The following is a 20,622-nucleotide window of genomic DNA, read 5'->3' as shown; positions in this document are numbered from 1 at the left end:
ATTATCACTATATCGTGTGCAAAAGTTTGAGCACCTTACAAAGTCAGTGTTTAGTACTCACACATGGTGTAATTTGCTGGCACTGTTGCAACTTGTAGATGGAGGCATTTACATGGAGAGGTCGACTAATTTAACTTTACTACATGACATCTGTTAAATTAATGACCAATTCGCACAGGATAAGACATCATAGGCATAAATGACTGAGATGGACTACTTGATGTATGGTCCGCTGTCACCTCCAAAAAAATGTGATAATAACAAATCTTATAACCCACTTATAGTAATGATGAAATTTCAGTTTGAAAACATGTTTATGTGTAGGCTATTCGGTGCACAATTATTTGACTAAAGCTGCCAAAAAAACCTCTTCTCTTTTTTTCTTGACTCACATGTCTATTTGTTTATTTGGTGCCCCCTTTATGAATAATACATTACAAATAAAAATTACGTTTTAACAGCCCAGGGGACAGAGGGGATGGTTACAGGCCCAAAATGAAATAAAAAGCTAATCTTGTCCGAATAGACTCTTCTCGACCTTCCTCTCACATGACGCAGGCTACAGAGACTGTGTGTGCTACTTCTTAATAAAGCCAAGGGTGCCCAAACTTTTGCATGAGACTGTATGTGTGGAATGCTGTAAAGTGATAAGTGAAACCTCAAAGTGGGAAAGCGCCTTCATTTTTGTACAGCACTTGAGGCAGTGCTGGAGGTGACGTCCCGTTCCGAACCACATCGCCAGCCAGCAAGCAATTTATGAGCGAAATGCCTTAAAGTGAAAATATTCCTCAGTGTACTGTTACATCAATATTCATTAGGAAGTATCTGGGTTCCAAGAAAAGGATATATTTTATTTATTTGCAAAGTACTGCAGCATTTGTATCCCTTTAACAGAAGCTTTGAATGAAGCAGCTCGTCCGATAAGCAAATTATATTTTTCATCCTCCGTATTTTGAGTATACGAAGAAGCTGTTGAATGTAGATATTACCAGCATCTCAGAACTCTTTAAAATATTGTTTTTGCTGCTCAATTCGCTGACTGTGTGCCACTCTACCTCTTGGAATAATCACCTTTTTTGCATCGTAATGTTCTTGTCAACATTTCCTGAGCAATTACGGAGGGTTGGTGAGGAAGCAATTATTTCTCAATAGATGTAATTATACAATCGCACCTTTGTATTTTGGTTTCTCCATGACTGACACATTGCTGTTTTCCTGTTTACATGATGGAAAAAGCCAGGAGGAAACTATGTATGTCTGTACATGTGAGTTTATCTTGTCGCAATTACTGCCTTAACCAGTTTTTAATGTGCTGCGCTGGCATGATGCAGTAATGTTAATCGAGGCTTCCTGTAAACTGCTTCTTTTGATCAACATCGCCTTCCGTCGTAATTGAACTCTTGTCAGGGGCCCAAGCTCTTTTATTAATCATGACTTTTCTGGAGTTAATTGAGAGGGGAGGACGGGAGAAAAAAAAACATCATTAATGTGTTGCGCTGATGGTGGCAGATCAGCCGCTACAACAGAACACTCATGTTGTGTTTTTCTCTTTTCTGGCTTGCGATAAAGTAGTGACGTTCCAGCTTTCAAGCTATTTTTCTTTCAAAGCCCTGGTCTTCTTTTTCTCTTCAGCTTCCGTTTTATCGCTCCTTTTGCTTATCATTTTCCATTCTGTGCCATCAACTTCATCATCTTAGTTCACCATTCCATATCTCCTTTTGTCTGTCTTATTTCGTTCTGATCCGTCTCTGCAGCTTTCTCTCGCCTGTGCTCTTGGACCTCAGCTTCCTCCTTCCCTCTCGCTCATAAGACACCCACAGAGAGAAAGGAGCAAACACCATTCCTCACCCTTCAAATGAGCACCTTGTTATCGTTTTGTCCTTGCCACGATGCTGCCAGACCCTTTTTTCCCCACTAGTTTTTTTCTTTTTACTGATGTTTGACTAATGGCCTCCCATCATTCTCCACAGAGGCCATTTCTCAGAAGCGGCACGCACCCACGTACACACACATTTGCTGTGAACCAAGTGCATGAGCCAGTGGTTCATGCCTCTGTTTGATTTACACACGTTTAAGATTCATTCTCATGACATTTCATTGTCATAGAAACATTTCACACAGCACAATTCTGTTCCCAGAGCACATTTATCACATCAGGGAGCGGATTTAGACAAAATGGATGGTTCTGCCTCTCATCTCTTTATTTCAGCTGACATGCAAGGCTGTAATGATGCATGTTCCGTGCCCCGTTCGTATGGATTAATGCATGGAAAGTCAGCGCGGAAATATCAATGCGATTCTGACTCTCTAATATTATTGTAAGATAACATTCTTCAAACATTAGGATCAGCTCTGCAGTCTGTGTGAAATGAATCACTAATGGCTGTCAAGGTCAGGGAAGAGAATTTGGGCACCGGCTGATTGGATTCATGAGGATCGAGCTGACATCAGTATGTGATACGTGTTGAAGGGTATAGCTTTCTCCAGAGGTTGTCTCAATGCATTAGTCATGTCCATCACATGGGGTATTTCATTATTACACTTGCTGTATGAGTAATGCATGTGCAGTCTGGCATAAGACAGATCAAATGATTAAGGTTGGAACGGCTAACAGTATATATATTTTGTAGAAGTCAAAGTAGAGATGACAGCAGCTTTAATGCAAGGTGTGAATCCTTGAAAAGTTCTAATGAAATACTCAGGTTGGTAGTTGAAGGCCAGTCATTGGCAGGTATGTTGAAAAGCACAGGGGAAAGTGTGTATTTAAAGCAATATTATGTAGCAATTTTATCTTAAAAGCCTTGACTTTTAATAGGGAGAATGACATCTCTGTCACTGCCACTACTGGCTAATATGCTACTACAGCACTATGTAACTTTGGTGGAGCTGTACAAGACAGTTGTGTAACACTGCATACTCTTCAGCCTTTGTCCACATACTTCTTTCACTTCAGATACCAGTTTTGTATCTCTTAACTTGTCAACAAATGCTCGTTTATAACTCTTAATGCAACACATTTGCATAAAATCGTACATATACAACTAAAATTGCACCCTGAGACCGTACATATTTTACAGTCCACTGGTCCACTACTATAGTTAAGTTATGGTCAGGGTTAGAATAAGAGTCAAGTTTGGTGTAGGTTAGATTTGGGGTGAGGTATGGTAGGTTAGGTTTAGCGGGTAGGTTTAGGTGTTGTATGGTAAGTTAAGGTTGAGGTTGAGTTGTAGGTTCAGGACATAAATTTCACTGGTTTTCTCACAATTCAACACGAAGTACCACTTTTAATGACTGCTGTGTCAGAATTATTCAACACCGTCATGCATTTTCAGTACTTAGTAGAGCACCCCTTTGCTGTTGCAAACAGGATGCACTGCCAGACACCAGCTTTGGCTGCTTTCCTGAGGAATCTTAGCCCATTCCTCATGAGCCATGGCCTCCAGTTTACTATTATTGGGTTTGTGTGCTGCAACTGCCTTCTTCAAATCCCACCAACGATTTTCAGTGGGTTCAAATGGGTTTACTTCAGAATCTTCCAGGACGACTTCTGAAACCAGGCCTTGGTGGACTTACGGTGAAGTATGCATAGGATAATTGTCCTGTTGTAAGGCCCAAGCTAATGATAAGTAAGTTATGGGTTACGACTCACAGGTAACTAACTATTTCTAAATGAGGCTTTAGGGCTGGAGTTTCAGTTCATTTTTCTTTTAAATAACACATACTTATTCATGATCTGATTTGACCCCATTAAACCAGGCAATTACCACATTTCTATGCCAGCTTTGAAAAACCCAGCCCTGTGTGATTTTCCTCAATTGACCCTGCTTGTGGTTGGACTCTCTGTCTGATTGCCAGTGACATGCAGGCTCATCTTACGTGTCCAACAGCTTTGCTAATCCACATGAGGCTGGACTTTGGGCCTGTGCCGCTGGATATTAAATGCCTGGAGTTCTGTTCATTGAGCTCAGGAAAAGAAACTTGCGACACATTATGTAGTCTGATGCTGCCCTTCAGGAAGCATTTGGTATGCACAGAGGCAGATAAAAAAGGATCAAGATGGATATGAGTGTGGACTTTTAATGAACCAGCACTAGCCAATACTGACCTTTTAGTTTGACCCAAAATGAATTTATTTTGTTAACCTGGCGTAACTGGGCTTTCTGTCATATTGTCAGTTCTGTCAGTAAACACAGACTTTAAGAGTCTTATTCTGTCTCAGTCTGTATAAGGGCATGTACTTCACTAATGGTTTCTTTTTTTACATAGCCTACCTATTATTTACACGGCCATGCTTTCATTCATTATATAGTCATTACTGAGTAGTAAGTCTTACAATGAATAATTTAATACGACTAGGGTTTAAGGAGAACCAAAGTGCACTGTTTGCTGTGATGCAAATTTTATTTCAAGAATGTTTTTATTTTCAATTTGGAGCTAAAACGCATCTGCACAAAGTCCAAGAAACTAGAACGAATGGTTCACTGCTAAATATTTCAGCAAACATATATTCTTAAAATATTAATCATTTGGGAAGATTGATATGAACTGAAAAACACTCCATGAAAAATTAATCCTTTGGTGGATAGCATTAGCGTATGGTTGTATGTTTTCACCCCTTGGATGAAAAGCCGGTCATGCAATTAACTCTGTTTACTGCTGCATGTTTCTTTCCATTCAAAGCACTGCTGGACAAGCACATAAACTAATGCTGAGTTACAACCAAAAGTTGTAGCTGATTAATGAATCATTTCCTTTTATTAGATTTTTCACATTTTTAGACATTTTTTCAATGAATGCTGCTTTCCCTTAATTACTGAGGCAGATGCTTTACTGCAGTGCATAGCTGGTCAATTTAAAACATTAAAAGCAATGGAGAAGAGAAAACACATCTACAAATTCCCCAAGAATCTGCCCAATGAGAAAGTTGCAGGATGATTTTAAATGTGTATCACCATTGTCCTCCTTTTTTTTCTAAGGAATAAGCATTGCACAATTACGAGGCCAGCGGGGAAAAAAAAAAGAAACAAACAAACAAACAAAAATATTTTCAACGCAGTTATCCAAAATCTGTTTTTGTTCCAGATTGTATCAAACCCTTGATCCTGGACTGCAGAATAATGTTTAATAATGCATCGTGTTTATATAAATCTCCACATTTCCACAACAACAATCCTCTTAGCAGTTTTTTTTTCTCAGAAAGGGAAAAAAAACATCAGGAACGAAACTTAATTTACAGTCATTGTAGGTCACAAACCACTGGTCTCCAAATCTTCTCCCGGAGAGCTACCCTCCTGCAGGTTTCACCTCCAACCCAACTCTAACACACCCCATTCAGCTAATCAAGAACTTCTGAAGGCAGTAATTAGTTGAATCAGGTGGATGGATTAGGGTCAGTTCCAAAGTCTGCGGGATGGTGGCTGTGCTGGAGCAGTGTTGGAGACCATTTTCACAAACATTCATAGAGGGATGAATAAGTAAAATACGTGCAAGTTAAAACTATTAAGGATAAAAACACTGTACAATTTTTGACACAATTTGAATCAGCAGTTGTTTGCTATGTTGTGTGAAGAATGGACCAATAGAAATGATCCAAAAGGAAATGAAATGAAATTAAATTTTCCCTCTCCTTCATTGATGCCCTTTTGGAGATGTCCTTCTGACAGCAACAATATGCTTACATAAAAGCATGTGTTAGCAGAGCTCAAAATAGTTACAGTAATAAGATGCCTTAATACTGATAAGAAAAATTAAAACAAGTCAATTTGTAGAACAAAATGTGTCTTTTTTTCAGTTGACTCAAAATATTTATTCTTATCACTCCATGTAACTAAGTTAATGTTATTAAGTGGATATTAAATTGGCATAATTACAGGATTTACAACTTACATGTTTTGTGGTTTAATTGAACTAATATCTCAAAAGACACATGGTTTGAATATACATATAACTGTTTACTCATCACATTTGAGCAAACATTCATCTGATGACAGGACTGCATAAACACACAGGGGGGTAATTTCACAGTGCAGTGTGGATGTCCAGGTGGATAATGCAGTTGAAATCAATTTTGGATTCAGTGCACAGCAGAAATAATACTGCATGATGGATATCTTGTACAAACGTCTGAGTGTCTGTTGCTACACTGCTGTCCCAGAAGACAGACATGTTGCCTCCAAGTCTCCTGCAACATGAAGGATTTGCTTCTGCTATAAAGTGCACAAAGAGCATTACATGATCTCCACCTGTCAAACAGTGCTGAGTCATGGTCATTACGTGGTGCCGTCAGACCTTTTGGTCAAAAGGTCAAAAGGCAGTTTTACAGTCTTGTTGTTCTGCCTTTGGTTTCTTGGGCAACCTTTCAGTTGAAAGACTGAAGCTGAAAACTCCTTTAGGGCACCAGAAGTGGTCCTGCTATGGCATCACTCCAAAGAACTCTTTTATTGGCACCGGGAATAAGCCTGGAAAAGCATGTGCAGTGTCCAAGCATTAACATTTATCTCCACCTTTCACAGGGAGGGGTAATGGAGTGCCTGAGGTTTTTTTGGAAGGCCTTACACCCTCACTGGCCCTTGTTGGGGTTATGGATAACTCAAGCTAAGCCAGTGGGCAAACCCAGCCTACTGCATGCGCTACGGCCATTGATAGGATGATCAGTCACCAAGTGCCATTTGCCAGACAGTCATCAGAGAGTTGCTTGGCACTCAGTTGTACATCTAATTCTCGGAGGGAAAACAGTCTGCCCATTCCCAGTCTTAATTCAACTTTTGGATCAACATTCGGCCAATAGTCAAAGACCTGGCTTGTTTTAGCCTATCACTGGGAGATTTAGTACCTCAGCCCAGCCAGTAGGGGTCTTATCCGCCTACGCAGATGTCCGATTAATGTTGTTTAGGGATACAAACAGGCCACTGGTGCCACAGTGCCAGCATAAACCCATTCTGGACTATAGGATAGCAAATCCTCCATGGCTTAGACACACACACAGCTCCCATGGTGTTTCTGCGTGCTAGGCTTGTGCATCTAAATGTAAATATAGCAGCATGCAAGTAATACATTCTATTTGGTTTAAAAAAATGGGCTCTATGATATTTGCTCTAATCGGAGGTAGGGCTGTAGTCAAGCATAATTAAAAGCATGAAGCAATGCTTATAATTATGGAGTTATTATGCATGTTTTAATTAAATTAAATAATTAATAAGAAATTAAATAGATAATATGATAATAGCTCATTTGATTTGCAATTATTTGCATTTAATTTACAGTATGTTTTGAACATGTACAATTAAATTTTTTTCCCGCTGCATTTATATTAAAACATTTGTGAAATAAGCCACAACTGATAGAATGACATTATTATTATAGCAAATAATTCACAAGTAGATTTGACAACACAATTTGTTGGATAAACTATATTTCTTTCTGTGTGAATGCACCAGCTTAATCAGAGTAACTATAAAACCCAAGTGATGTGTGACTTATGTTCCCATTTATGTGTTTTCTAACACATGAATTCACTGGGTTTCTGACACTAACACAACAAAAATCTATACATTTTAGATCATGGTCATTATATTTTAGTTACATTAGAAACATCTATAAAGCATCAGAATATTAATAGAGGAGTTCAATTAACTTGTGGGCCAGTTGTTTTTAATTAGAGCACTTCGCTTACGGTGAAGTACCATACTCCAGCTGCTTGAACAATCTACTATCCTAGTGGAGCAAATACATAACCTGCATGAATAACTGCAAAAAGAAAGAAATATCACTTACAGTGCAAATATGTGCAACATTCTGATGTTTGATCATTAAATATGATTAACGTTCAACAACAGATAACAATCATATTCAATACAATGTTTTTTTCCTGTTAAATAAAGTATGACTGGGGCATTGGTGTGTGTATTTAGCACAGCAAGTATGTAGGCTGTAATGTCCCTTCCATTCCACACACCACTGCCTTGAGGGAGTGAGGGAAGTAACCTGCTTTAATTTCCAGGGATCCAGGAGCATATGTTCCCTCTATATGTTCTGTCTGAAACCTTTAAACAAATAAACTGAACGTACTTCAGCTATTTCGCCCAGTTTGTTGTAACACTTATAAAATGGATGGCAAATACTTTGTTTGCTTTGAGCAGAATGAGTATAGTGATTTTCTCCAGCTATGAGAGATCTTGTCTGACAAGAAATTACTCCACCTAGACTTCAGTGGAAGGCTATATACTGCAGTAAACATTTCTAATCTCCTTGTTGCTTTAGAAAAAACATTTTCCTGTTGAGCTAATTGAAACGCAAAGCAATACACTGCCTATATGTTTGTTGACTATTTTTCTTTTTCAGTTCACTAAGAGAGAGAACAGCTTTCAGTACTTTCTAGAGGTGTCCAGATTTCAATACAGAATCAGACAAACCTTTGAAACAGTCAATTTCAAAACTTTATTGAAAATTCCTTGCACTCTTCTCGGTGTCTTGTTTGTTGTCTTTTATGAAAACAACTACCAACTATCAAACTAGACATCATATCAAACTTTATATAAACTTTAGGGGTATTTGTTTTGTTTTTTTGTTTGTTTGTTTAGGGTTTTTTTTTGGGGGGGGGCATTATTTTGATAGAGGACTGTTGTGAACTGTTTTTTTCATTGTTCTGAGACAGTATATGCAGTATAAAGTTAGAGTTCTAGAGAATTAGGGTCAGGTATTGTAAAAAAGGTTCAGTGACTCTCCCAACATTTTTCAATATATTATTTTTTTGTGGAAGAAAGCAGAAATGTGGAAGAGGATGTGGAAGAAAGAAGAAATGTGGAAGAGGGTGTGGAAGAAAACAGAAATTTGCCAACAACAATGAATTAAAATGGATTATAGACTAATCAAGAAGTCCTGACATTACTAAGATGCATATGGACGCATCGAGGCAGCTGTGTTCAATTTAAAAGGTGCATGCCAATTGTCTCTCAGATACTAACATTGACCACATAGGTAATAAATTGTTTTGATCCTAGGCAATATTAATGCTATATAATTCAGTACCATAAAGGGAATGATTTTCAGCACCCAGTGCTATTTACAATCAATTCCCTACTCATATCAAACCTAAACATGTGTGAGAAATAGAAATATGTGATTGTATTGTATTTAAATGTGGCTGAGACCAATATACAGATAGTGTATATTGTATAGATAGTGTATATTGTGTATATTGGTAAGGGCACTTTCAGCACTATGGAGAGGGGCCATTAGAGAACTCATTTGCACTGCAGTCTGCCTTTCAGAGAATCAGAGGTGATTGTTACTTTGGCACATGTCCTTACGGGGCAGTGGTGGCTCAGCAGTTAGAATTTTGGACTATCGATAACAGGGTTGTGGGTTCGATTCCCTGGCTTGGCAAGCTGCCACTGTTGGGCCCTTGAGCAAGGCCCTTTACCCTCTCTGCTCCCCAGGCACTGGAGTTGGCTGCCCACCACTCAGGGTGTGTGTACTCACTGCCCCTAGTTCACGTATGTGTGTGCACTACAACAGATGGGTTAAATGCAGAGGACACTGTACAGTGACAAATACATGCACCTTTACCACCTAAAAACTCTTTATTACTTTTTGTAATTAATGGGTTATTATTGTAAAAAATGTGAGCATTTGTAATAACACTGTAATAACAATCAGTTACTCCAACAAATGTTGTCAGATAGTAAAAATGCTGTTAGTCCCAGTATATAGTCCACTTGTTGTGCATAATATAGTGAGACTCAACACTCAACAAGTGTTACTGCTAAAAAATTGCTGCTTAATCCCATGAGACGAGAAATGCTAAAATAATTTTTGTCACCAAATGAATATAAGGATAAATAGTCTGCTAGCTTTGACTTGAAATGATAATGAATGAATTCAGACAGGAGCAAACATCAAGCATCAATTTGGGCTCTGAATAGCATGAAGGGAAGCCGACACCTTTTTACTTTAATCATGTTTTTTGCTCTTTAAAGAAAAGGATCTAACGTCAGGGTGCACACTTTGACGTTTATCCTTGTTTGTTTGTAGGTAAAATGCATGTTTTCTTCTCAATGCTTTGAAGAGATAAGCTTGATGGGCATGGTATCTTAGCAGTTTGATTGAGATTGGCATTTTTACTGCAGCTTCAAAAGAGCTCTTAAATGTCTAAAAGTAGTTGAAAGACGGTGTGAAAATGTAAGCCTTTTGTATTCTCTCTAGCTGATGGCCTAATGCGTTCAGCTAGTTTTGAGTTATATAACAGTTCATAAGCCGACAGAATGCATCATAACAGGTGCCAGCCACCATCAGCAAGAAAATATTAGCCATTCGTGTCCAAATTTGTGGAGAAACTGCACTGTGTGCATTTTTCTAGCTGTGTCTGCATCTAATGTAGAAAACTTTGGAATCGGGCATTCCTGGGGTTCCTGAATTTCTAAACTGCAAGCTTGATCCCTGGTGAAGCTACAGTCATCCTTGGCAAAGAGTCTAATACAGCATAATTGGCCTTTCTCTCTCTGGGTGAGTAGGTGGCCCTCCCTCTCCCTTCATCACTCAGCACTCAGTTAGCTAGCATGAGCATCTGTTAACTGATGGAACAGAATTAGCAGTTAGTGCTCTACTCCAAGCACATTGAGCTGTTCATTGATGACGTGTTAGCAGCAGCTCAAAAAGATGTAGCCTTCACCCACTTAGCGTTGGAAAAGTGGTGTGTGATAAGGGTAGTCCTACCTAGTGATAGTGGCAGTAATAAAATTGCAGAGGAGACCCCAAAGCTTTTTTTTTATTTTTTTTATTTGAGTCTCCACATCAAAATGGTAATCACAAAGTGGTCATTAGTAAGATATTAATACATGGACACATTCTCTCTCTCTGTTTCTGTCTCTGTCTCTGTCTCTCTCTCTCTCTCTCTCTCTCTCTCTCTCTCACACACATACACACATCAATTTGTTTACCAAATTTAGCTTCTACACAACTGCCAACAAATCTCTCTCTCAGCCTGGCAGCACTTCAGCCTTGAATTCAACCAAATCCATTTGAATCTTGATTGGCAGTGTAAGATAAAGCTGTTTGCATTTTGTGTGAAGACTCTCCAGTGGGACTGGCTTGGAGTCTCTTTCGCTGTCCTGCTTGAATAGTAGGGAAATCATGTCACTATTAGCCCAGGGTCAGAGGCATGGGCACAGCTGGGCTCACTGATTCCCTCTGGCCTCTTCCTTTCCATTTTTATGTTCTACACTATAGAGACACTGACCTTTCCAAGCACACTAACTAACTACGTTAGGGCAACCTGCCCTCCAGTCAATCTAGCACATGTGTTAGTACCTAAGGATTCCCAAATGAGTGTTTTAACAGTAGCACAGGGAGCTGAGTTGGCTGGTTTAGCATGACTGGAACTTGCAGCAGACACATGCCTAGTGGGGTGATAAAATGAGCTTAAATGCAATGAAAATTAACTGCAATGTATGTGGCATGCAGAGAAGTTGACCCGACATTGGTTAACCACTGATTATCAGCATTATGCTAATAGCGTTGTCCTTATTGTGATAAAGATCCTATATTTACTGTGACTTTCACCAGTACAACTCAATTAAGGGCTAACATCAATCTTGTTATTTGCAATTTAATATAGTTCAGTTAGCCAAGATGAGTGTAATTCAAGCATTGGCAAAACATGCCCGTAACCATAAAGCAGAGCTGGCGAATGCAATTTCCATATTGACAGATGTGTATTCAATCATTTTTAATCACTAGCACATCTCCAATTTGCTCAGACAGCTTGCTCCACATCCTGGGTCTGATGGCATCTAGCAGGGATGTTGGCTTAGTGAAATAAAATGTATTAGACTTTGTTTGTGTGGAGCCCCAGGGTCTAATTCTGAGCCTTCTTTTGTCTTAAGCTCCAGCCTAGCGTGAACCTCACCCACTCCGTCATGCGCTCAAATCGCTCTGTTCTCTTTGGAACAGAAAGAGGCTAATCCATGTGTGGGATAGAAAGCATGGTAGAGCACCATCCCTGGGTAACTGGCATGTTTGTATTGGTTTGGGAATGATTTCTGGAATTAACTCTACACGCTTAGCAAAAAAGGTCCTGTATATCACTTCTTATTCTTAGATCCATTTTTAAAAGTTTATGTAAAAAAAAATCTGTAATGCACCAAAGGCACCAAAACACCTTCATTGACCATTGTCATTGTTCTGTATAGAACCATTGCCTTTTGTAAAGGTCTCTTGAAGAACCCATTTTTTCAAGATTGCAAAACAGTGTCAACTGAGCAGAGATGTGTTTAGGGTTTGCTGGAAAACTTCTTTAATGTCTCAATGTTCACATTTTGAGGCTACCTTCTGGTTTCCCCTATTTGAGAACAGCTCAACCAAAACTATGATGTGACCAACACTAAAAAATGTTTGGTTTTACAGTGTGAGGTTACAGGGTAAAGTGCATTGTAAACTACACTACCCTTCACGTAGTAGACTGGGGTTTAATTCCTTGACTGAGGAAGTAGACTATGCCACACCAGTAAGAGTCCTTGGGCATGACTCGTAACTCTACATTCACTATGGATTTATAGCCAGAAGCCAGTAATGCAATGTGATGTCTAGCTTGACTGGCACTGATACCAATCTTTCAAATTGGATTGAGAGATCCCTACTGCCAACACATATCTAAATATTGCCTGTATGACTGTGAATATGTGTGACACTTGTTTACATGAACAAATACATGAGTGGGGTACTCTGTTCTCTTTTGGGAAAATTTCATGAGCACTGCCACTTGTCTGTTGAGGTTTTGGGAGTGAAAAACTCTTTACTCTCCACAAGCAGGAACACTCACTTGAGTAAACCCCCCTAAACCATGATTCCCTGGAGATAAATCCCTCAGAAACATCTCATTTCCAGGCTTTTGCCATTAGTCTGATGCCTGCTTTTGTAAAGCACTGGTCTTAAGACTGGAAGCAGATATAGCAAAGATGAAAAGCCTTCCATTCTAAGAGAGCTGTGTTCAGGGAGTGAGACTGTCCAAAACTTCACTTCTTCCAAAGGCCCCAAATGATTAATTAGTTCGTAATGGACTTTCACATTGGTCGTGTTTAATTATTTTAAAGAAATGTTCACCGACAGCATCTGTCATGCTTCTTTATTGTTTGTGTAATTCGTCTGTTTTTTATGCAGCTGTCTCTGATCTCGGGGCTGTCAGGACTGATTCTGTTTTTGATTTTGGTGGCTAGGCAGCTGGGCTTTTTAATATGAAGAACATGTTCATTGTATGCTGCTCATTTTGAATGACTCATAGTTTTCAATGCCGTCTGAAAAAAGGATAAAGCACATTTAAAACTGAGTTAACAAAGGATATTTATTATGCTCTTTAGTAAGCTAAGGCTACTGTATTTTTTGCTGTTTTCATAGAAGCAGTGTGTCCTTTATGGTGAAATAATAGCACTCAGTGTCATGAAGTGCCCATTTGATGACATATTTGCTGTAGCCCTTGCCTAATGCTGTCGATGATGTAAGATGAGATACAATGGAAAGCAGAGCAAAAAAAAAAAAACTTTGCTTGATAGTGTCTGTCACTGCAAATGTGCGTATTGATAAATGGACAGGAGAGAGCAGCATACCTACTGCTTTAATATGTCATATTTATCTAATTCACAGCACCAGCACAGTGACAGACAGGATAACAAGACAGGTTCAAATTTATCAGTTATTTCTCTTCCAATTTCAGCCATCTTTCTGGCTGACTGTTGATGGTTCGGCTGATGGGTTGAGTTTTTTTTTTTAAAGAAAGCTTGATCTTATAGTTCGCTCTTTGTCTGTGCTCTGTACACAGCTCCCCCTACTGTTCGGATTGTGCACTCGGGGCATGCATGTAACGTGGAGGAAGAGCGCTACACAGAAAGGGTGTACACCATCCGAGAGGGCGAGACCCTGGAACTCACCTGCCTGGTGACTGGACACCCCCGGCCACAGGTAAGTTGACCCCAGCACTGAGGTGTTGCACAACTCATTCACAAAAAAAAGTCCTTTAAAAACCTAAGGTAATAGTTATATCACTTTCTGGATCAATTGAAAAGGCTGGATAGTACAGTTGAGTTAAGTTAGATTGCTGTCCCTCGCTCAATGGATTACATCAATGGACCTACAAGACCTATTAGACCTATTAGAATGGAAACCTATTATATATTATAGAAACATACACAGCGATGCGATATATACAGCTAAACATATTGTCGCTGTCATGCAAAAACCTTGGACTTCAGTTTTTCACTTTTTGACATAATGTGATTGATTGTTATTTAATTTTTAAAATGTTGTGATGAACAAACTAATAGAAATATACCAACAATGATTTAGAATACAACATATTTTACATTGACTTTCTTTGAAGGTTAAGATGATTTTTTTCTTTCTCCTGTAAAGCTGCCATTTTGGAGATACAAGTTTTTTGGGTGACAGTGACAATATGCTATATATATATATATATATATATATATATATATATATATATATATATATATAAAAGCATATATAGATATTATATATATAGTATATTCTAGTATATAATTTGATTTATACAACATATGTTAAATGTATTGCACGTGTGCAAGGCTCATATGTCCTGTCTGGTAACGACAGTGGAAGAAATCTGGATATGCTGTGTTTTGAATGTTGGTATGATGATCACTAACAATGGAAATTAATAAGCATTGTATGCCACAGCAGCACCAGACCAGCATAAACCAGCTTAGACCAGCATGGGATACATCTGTGTTGCGTGCTGGCTAAGCTTCCTAGCTAAGGTAACACAAATGAGGCACACAAATAACTAGTGTTACTTTTGAAATTACTGGCATGTCACCAATACAGGCTATTACGCTTTCTCTACAAAAAAAAAAAACTCTTAAAAATGTCTTTATACAGTCTTTAGTTTCAGGTTTGTTTTTAGACTTTAGTTAGCTAACATTTTTCATCTGATTATAGCTTAACTTAGCTAAGCACGCATCCCCTTATCCTCCCTTTTCCACTTCCCGCTTCAGGTGCTTATGGTTGTTACTGAATAATTCATACTAGTTACTGGATTAAAATTAGCCTTAGTAACTGTAAGCTTGCTAATTAAGGGGTTAATGACTATGTGAGCCCATGAGGAACCATTTCCATTACTGTCTAATTGCAAGCTGTGGCTCATTGTCATAAACGCAAAAGCATATGCGCTGTAAGCGGCGTCCCCCACATTTTGACGCCTCACCTTACGCTCGTGAAAAACGAACAACGCATCTTGTGAACACTTCACCGTGCTGTTCCTGTGTAACACATTTTCAGGCGAGATGGTAAACAACTCATCCCACAGACGCGCGGGCTGGAGGGGCCGTTTCAACACTGCTGCTCTGCGAAATCAATCTCTGGATGTAAAACTATCCTAAAGCACACTCAGTCTCTCCCAGCTGTCTCCCTCCCTATCTTCACCCTTTGCCAAATCTGTGCAATTAAGACATTAAGGGAAATGAAGGTGTCTGTCTTATTTATTAATGCCTTAAATTAGCCAGCCACAGTCGTAGAGCTCACCTCCTGCCTTTCCCCAGGAGGAGCCAGAGCGCTGCTGGGAGAAACGGCTCTGTGCTCTAATCCATTCTGGTGCACTGGGTCTGCTCCTCACATATTTCCCAGCTGACTATGCCCGCACAACGAACCGGATAAACACCACTAACCCAGAATAAATCCATTTGCTGGGGGTAAATCAAGCGGAAGGCTCAGTACTGTGGCTCAGTTGACAAATATGCTTTATTACAGGACAGGGTCGTCGTGATAGCTCACGTTGTTGCTTTGCATTTTAATGTAAAGGATACTGTCAGTAAAAGGTGACTTTTTATTTATTTAGCTTATATACCCAACCAAGTGTAAGCAGCTTATACGTTCGCGACCATGAGTATTTGGACAGTGGCACAATTTTTGTGATTTTGCCTCTGTACACCTCCTCAACAAATTTTAATTAACCAGTCAAGATGTGATTGCAGTGCAGACTTTCTGTTTTAATTAAGAGTTTAACAAAAATATTGCACAAATTACAGCCAATTTTTTACAGTCCCCCTCCGGAATTAAATCTGCAAGCAGATCTGGCAGGAGCTTTAGAACTTCTCATTCGTGACTCTATGGCTTAAGTATGCCCCCACAAATAACAAGCTTGCTGCTAGCATGTGCTACACCTTCCTGCACTACAACTGCCATCTACTGAACAGTGCTGTGGGCAGCTAAGCATGTGTCCTGTGGTGTGCTGAACAGTGTGTGCTGCTGTACTGCATCGAGTCTTTCAGTTCACTGACGTTTTAAGGCTAAAGCCGACTGTGCACTCCATCACTTCGATTTCTAGTCCACGTTGCACCATGTGCCTTCACTAGAAGGGTGAGATGCACCGTGGAATCTGTTAACCTCTTAGTGCTGAGGCCTTTTACTCCCTTAAATAAAATGTGTTATGTTTTAGTACAGTATCAAAAAAAATAAATAAAATCTGAAAACATTTGAGCAGAATAGCCCAGTAGTTGTAGAGGACAGCAATTAAGAAGGACTATTAATAACTGTTGTGACACAAGTCAGGCAGTGTTGTAGTTTCTAAATACAAGGAAAACCTGCTATCATGGTAGCTACTATGCAATACATGGACATGTACATACCCATATTTGAATTAGTTAAAGGGGACATTGGGTAATAGGGGGCATGTAATCTAGGGATTTTGGGAGTAGATCTCTACAGTACATTCATATGCAATAGTACTGGATAGTTTGTTTACTACCGCAGAGCCATGGGGGAGTTTGAAGTTTGTGTTGTCCGTAGTGTCTGTTTTAATTTTTGTGAGTTCTCACCCTTACAAACATTCGGCAAAGTATCAAGGGGCAAAAGCTCTGTCATTGCCACACCACAACCCTCTGTGGACTGTGGATCCTCACTAGATCTTTTAAAGAAATTCTGCTTGCTCAAATATTTATTAATTTAGCGCTTATTCAGAGGGGGTGAAAAATTCTGTTTCAGCTTCGACCAAGAGGTTGTTTTTTTGCAGTGAGCTCAATTTGCCGGATTGGATAAATTAAATGAGACTTGTTAGTGTCTTGGGGATTGACTCTGCCCATTTACCCTAATTAATATTTAATTTGGCTTTGATCAATATACGGTCCATTAATTTGTACACTCCTGCTCAGGACTCTCAAGCATAATAGGTATCGATTCTTATATATCATTTGAAAAGGTGAAGCCCCTTGAATTAGTGGGATGCTACGACATGCGATTTATCTCCTGTGTGCCACGCAATGACGGCTTCTTCGCCGCTGTCTCCACTCTTAATTAAAATTTTAAGAAGAGAGTGGGGGAGAGATCAAAGTTCCTCCGTCTCGGTGGGAAGAGAGCGAATGTCTCCTTTGAAATCAAATCATTAAGATATCCACTTAGATGCAGCAACAGGGCGGCTTCTGGTCCTATCACGGCGGACACGGTGACTGTGTTCCAGACCACAGGAGATCCTCTGAGAACGATGTGGAAAGTTTTTATCAGAGGCAGGATATTAATGAGACACTACAACTAGCAGTCTGCATTAGCTGCTTCAGTAACTGTGTTATCTGTTTTATTAAAACTCTCCTAACTTCATTCAGCTTTAATACATCAAAAGTTTCTCTCTGGAAAGAAAAAAAAACAACAACTCTGAGCCAGAAAGCGGGATTACTGGATTCTTGCACATGTCCTCAAAGCGCATACGGACAATGCATTATGTGACACTGAACGTTCTTTCAATTTAACTTCAGTAGCTAAAGTACAAATGCCCAATGTTTTTTAAAGGATATGTAGATAGATGCTCAAAGAGGATAGTTCGGTTTTAACACAGTACACCCTGGTTTCAGCATGTTTGCTTTTCAGAAGACCTTTGCTGTCTAGTTTGAGAGAGAAGAAATATCTTGCTTATTAAATCAGAGCTCAGTAGAGCTATTTTAACACATAAAATTTATCAAAAAATCTTAATTGAACCTGAATATATTGTACATATGTGGCCACACCCCTGTTACACCTATCCTATGTGTATTATTATATTGTGTAATTACATGGAAAATAAGGTTGAGGGATGGAAATCTGCAGACAGGCTCTATTCAAGGGATTAATCTGCAATTCCCCTATATTTCTCTGTGATGCTATTGTTACATACATTTAACTTTAGTCACATAAAAAATATTATTTTACTATATTACAGTAACTACCCAATCTCTTATCATGCTTTCCAATTTAATCACTACATTTTATTGAAAAGGATAAAGGATATGCATTTAGGGTACTGCTGTATATGTGTGAAATGTGTATATGTTTTCTGTAGTATATCGTTTATCTTTTTCAATAAAATATTGTGATTAAATTGTAAACCTTGATAAGAGGTAAGGTGGTTACTGTAATATAATTTTTACAGTTAGTGTTTTAATTGTCTTGTTAAATTGCAATATGTTGAGGGCAGACATCACACATTGATTATGAAAATACAGCGAAGGAGCACTCTAAGAATGAGCTACGAAGGTTGTAAAACCAATAACGCACTAAATCAGCTGCAAAAAAAAAATCACACATTGATGTGGAAGCTGATAAAACTGTAACTATTGAAAAGATCTTTGGAAAAACTGCTAATTATTTGACTAAAATATATGTGTAAAAAAGTATTTTAAAGTGTCCACATTTTGTAAATTCCTCACCTTTCCAGTTTCTCTGATCAAACAAATTAATAATTTGAATTTTGTCTGAACATTTCTAAATGTGTGCACATGCCAACCAGAAACTATTGCAGTTCTTCCAACAATAAATGCAGCATTAGGCCTTCAAAGGTTTTAAGGGAAATACAGGTTTAGAAGTTAAGATGGTTATAAGCTTCTTGTTTTAGCATGTTTGCTGTTCCCAAAACTCATTCTGTGTCCTCAATGGTAGATGAACTAGCTTACTGGGTGTGCTCTGACTGAGCCATGTGTGTAATAGTATCAGTAGCATACATGGCACATGGGTCATTTTTGCCCCAAATGCGGCTGTGGTTGGCACTTTCAGCAGCGTTTAATTCCTTTCATGTCTTTCGATATTCGCACACTTCAAATTAGCCAGCCTGCCCCCAAGGGAGCCACCCTTGTATGGAGCTGCTGGATCCTGGCCAAGTGTATAGCAGCTTTTACTGTAGGCTTCAGTTGTCCTCAGACCACCATGAAGGTGGGGTCAGACGAGAGAGAATATGTGAGGGGGGAAAAAGGAGAAAATGGGATAATGAGTTGCACAGGTGATGCACAGGTTGTAAAGCAATTCTGCTTCTACTTACACGTGAAGGGAAAAGGAATGTTTTTACCTCAGCCATTCAGATATGACGCTAAGCCTCTGTTGCCTGGTTACCCAGTCAGATGTCCTCTATCATGCTCAGCAGGGCTGTAGAAGACATGTTACTACGACAACAGCAGGTCAGAGGAAGTCGGGGTGTCTCTTGTGAGGACAGCTGGAGTTAGAGCTCATGGTGTTGATTAGAATCACAGCAGGAGCAGGTCTAGTCCAGTGGCCTCAATTCTCACAAGACTATTGTGCCAAGATTTTTTTTTTATTTTATTTTATTCTTCCCAGCTCCACATGGATCCTTAAGGTGAAACAGGTTCAACCGGTGGGCTTTTTTTCTCCGGAAGCCAGTATGACATTACTTTGGCGGTCAAAATTTTAACTGAATAAGGAAGATGAAACACAGTGATTTCAGGTTTTTTGTCATCTTTATGGAAAATGGGGCGCCTAATAACCCTGTAGACCATGGCTGATCAAGAAGCTCTTACTGAAAAATAAAATCAAACTTCTGTTTTGAGTAAAATGGAGTGATTTGGAGTTTTTTTTACAGACAACTCTAACGCTATTTGCCAGTAATTTACTGTATAACACTGCTGTTCAATGCAACACATGTATATCCATATCTGTCCGTTTTTAATTTTCTCCAAATATCAACAATATAAGAATAGGCCAATAGAAATGCTACAAATGACTTGAAATGAATTTTTTTACACTGACTTGTAAACTGTAAAGTCACCATTTTAGAGATACATGTTTTTTTCACAGGATAGCGACAATATATATGTATTGCAGTATAATGCTGGATTACATACAATAAATATTATTTCTATAAAAATGCAAGAAATAGCTGTAATTTATTTACAGGAAGAAGCTGTAAATTGAAATCCAATAAAACTGTTTTACAGTAATTAACTACTTTTTTTACAGTCAAGTATTGATAACCTTTTGCTGGTAATTTACTGTAAATTCTACAGGTACTATTTTAGGAAAGTAAACTTTGGGTGTTAGATGATTAACTACATTTGGTGTAAGGGACGCAACTGTCACATTGTCAATTATTTATATGTATCTCAAAAGCTGAGTAAATGGTCCCAGGTTTAATTCATGCAAACTGCACATAGGACCACCTACTGTATGTAATAAATGACAGCCCTGTGAATTAACTGTTAAATTCCAGGGACATTACGAATGCATATTGAGGTGCAGCTTCTTCTCATCCTTCTGTTCATACTTCCATTTATTTTTCCTGATGTATTGTGTGATGATGCCATGACGCTTCTGGTGAGTATTTGTTTCAATTATCAGCCCGGGTCTGGTTCA

General features: G+C 38.8%; 1 protein-coding gene across 6 annotated transcripts in view; it reads left to right on the top strand.

The window, feature by feature from the left end:
• Positions 1–20,622, top strand: part of LOC140559969 (MAM domain-containing glycosylphosphatidylinositol anchor protein 2-like) — a 194,524-nt gene that overhangs the window by 41,560 nt on the left and 132,342 nt on the right. For all 6 annotated transcript variants that reach the window (XM_072683845.1, XM_072683864.1, XM_072683835.1 and 3 more), the window contains exon 2: positions 13,811–13,950. In XM_072683845.1, the coding sequence (XP_072539946.1) occupies positions 13,811–13,950 (140 nt within the window). The remainder of the gene's footprint in view (positions 1–13,810; positions 13,951–20,622) is intronic.

The sequence above is a fragment of the Salminus brasiliensis genome, chromosome 1 (genome assembly GCF_030463535.1).
Source record: "Salminus brasiliensis chromosome 1, fSalBra1.hap2, whole genome shotgun sequence".
Lineage (NCBI taxonomy): Eukaryota > Metazoa > Chordata > Actinopteri > Characiformes > Bryconidae > Salminus > Salminus brasiliensis.
Note: the sequence above shows the minus strand (reverse complement) of the source record. Positions and strands in the feature narration are given on the sequence as shown.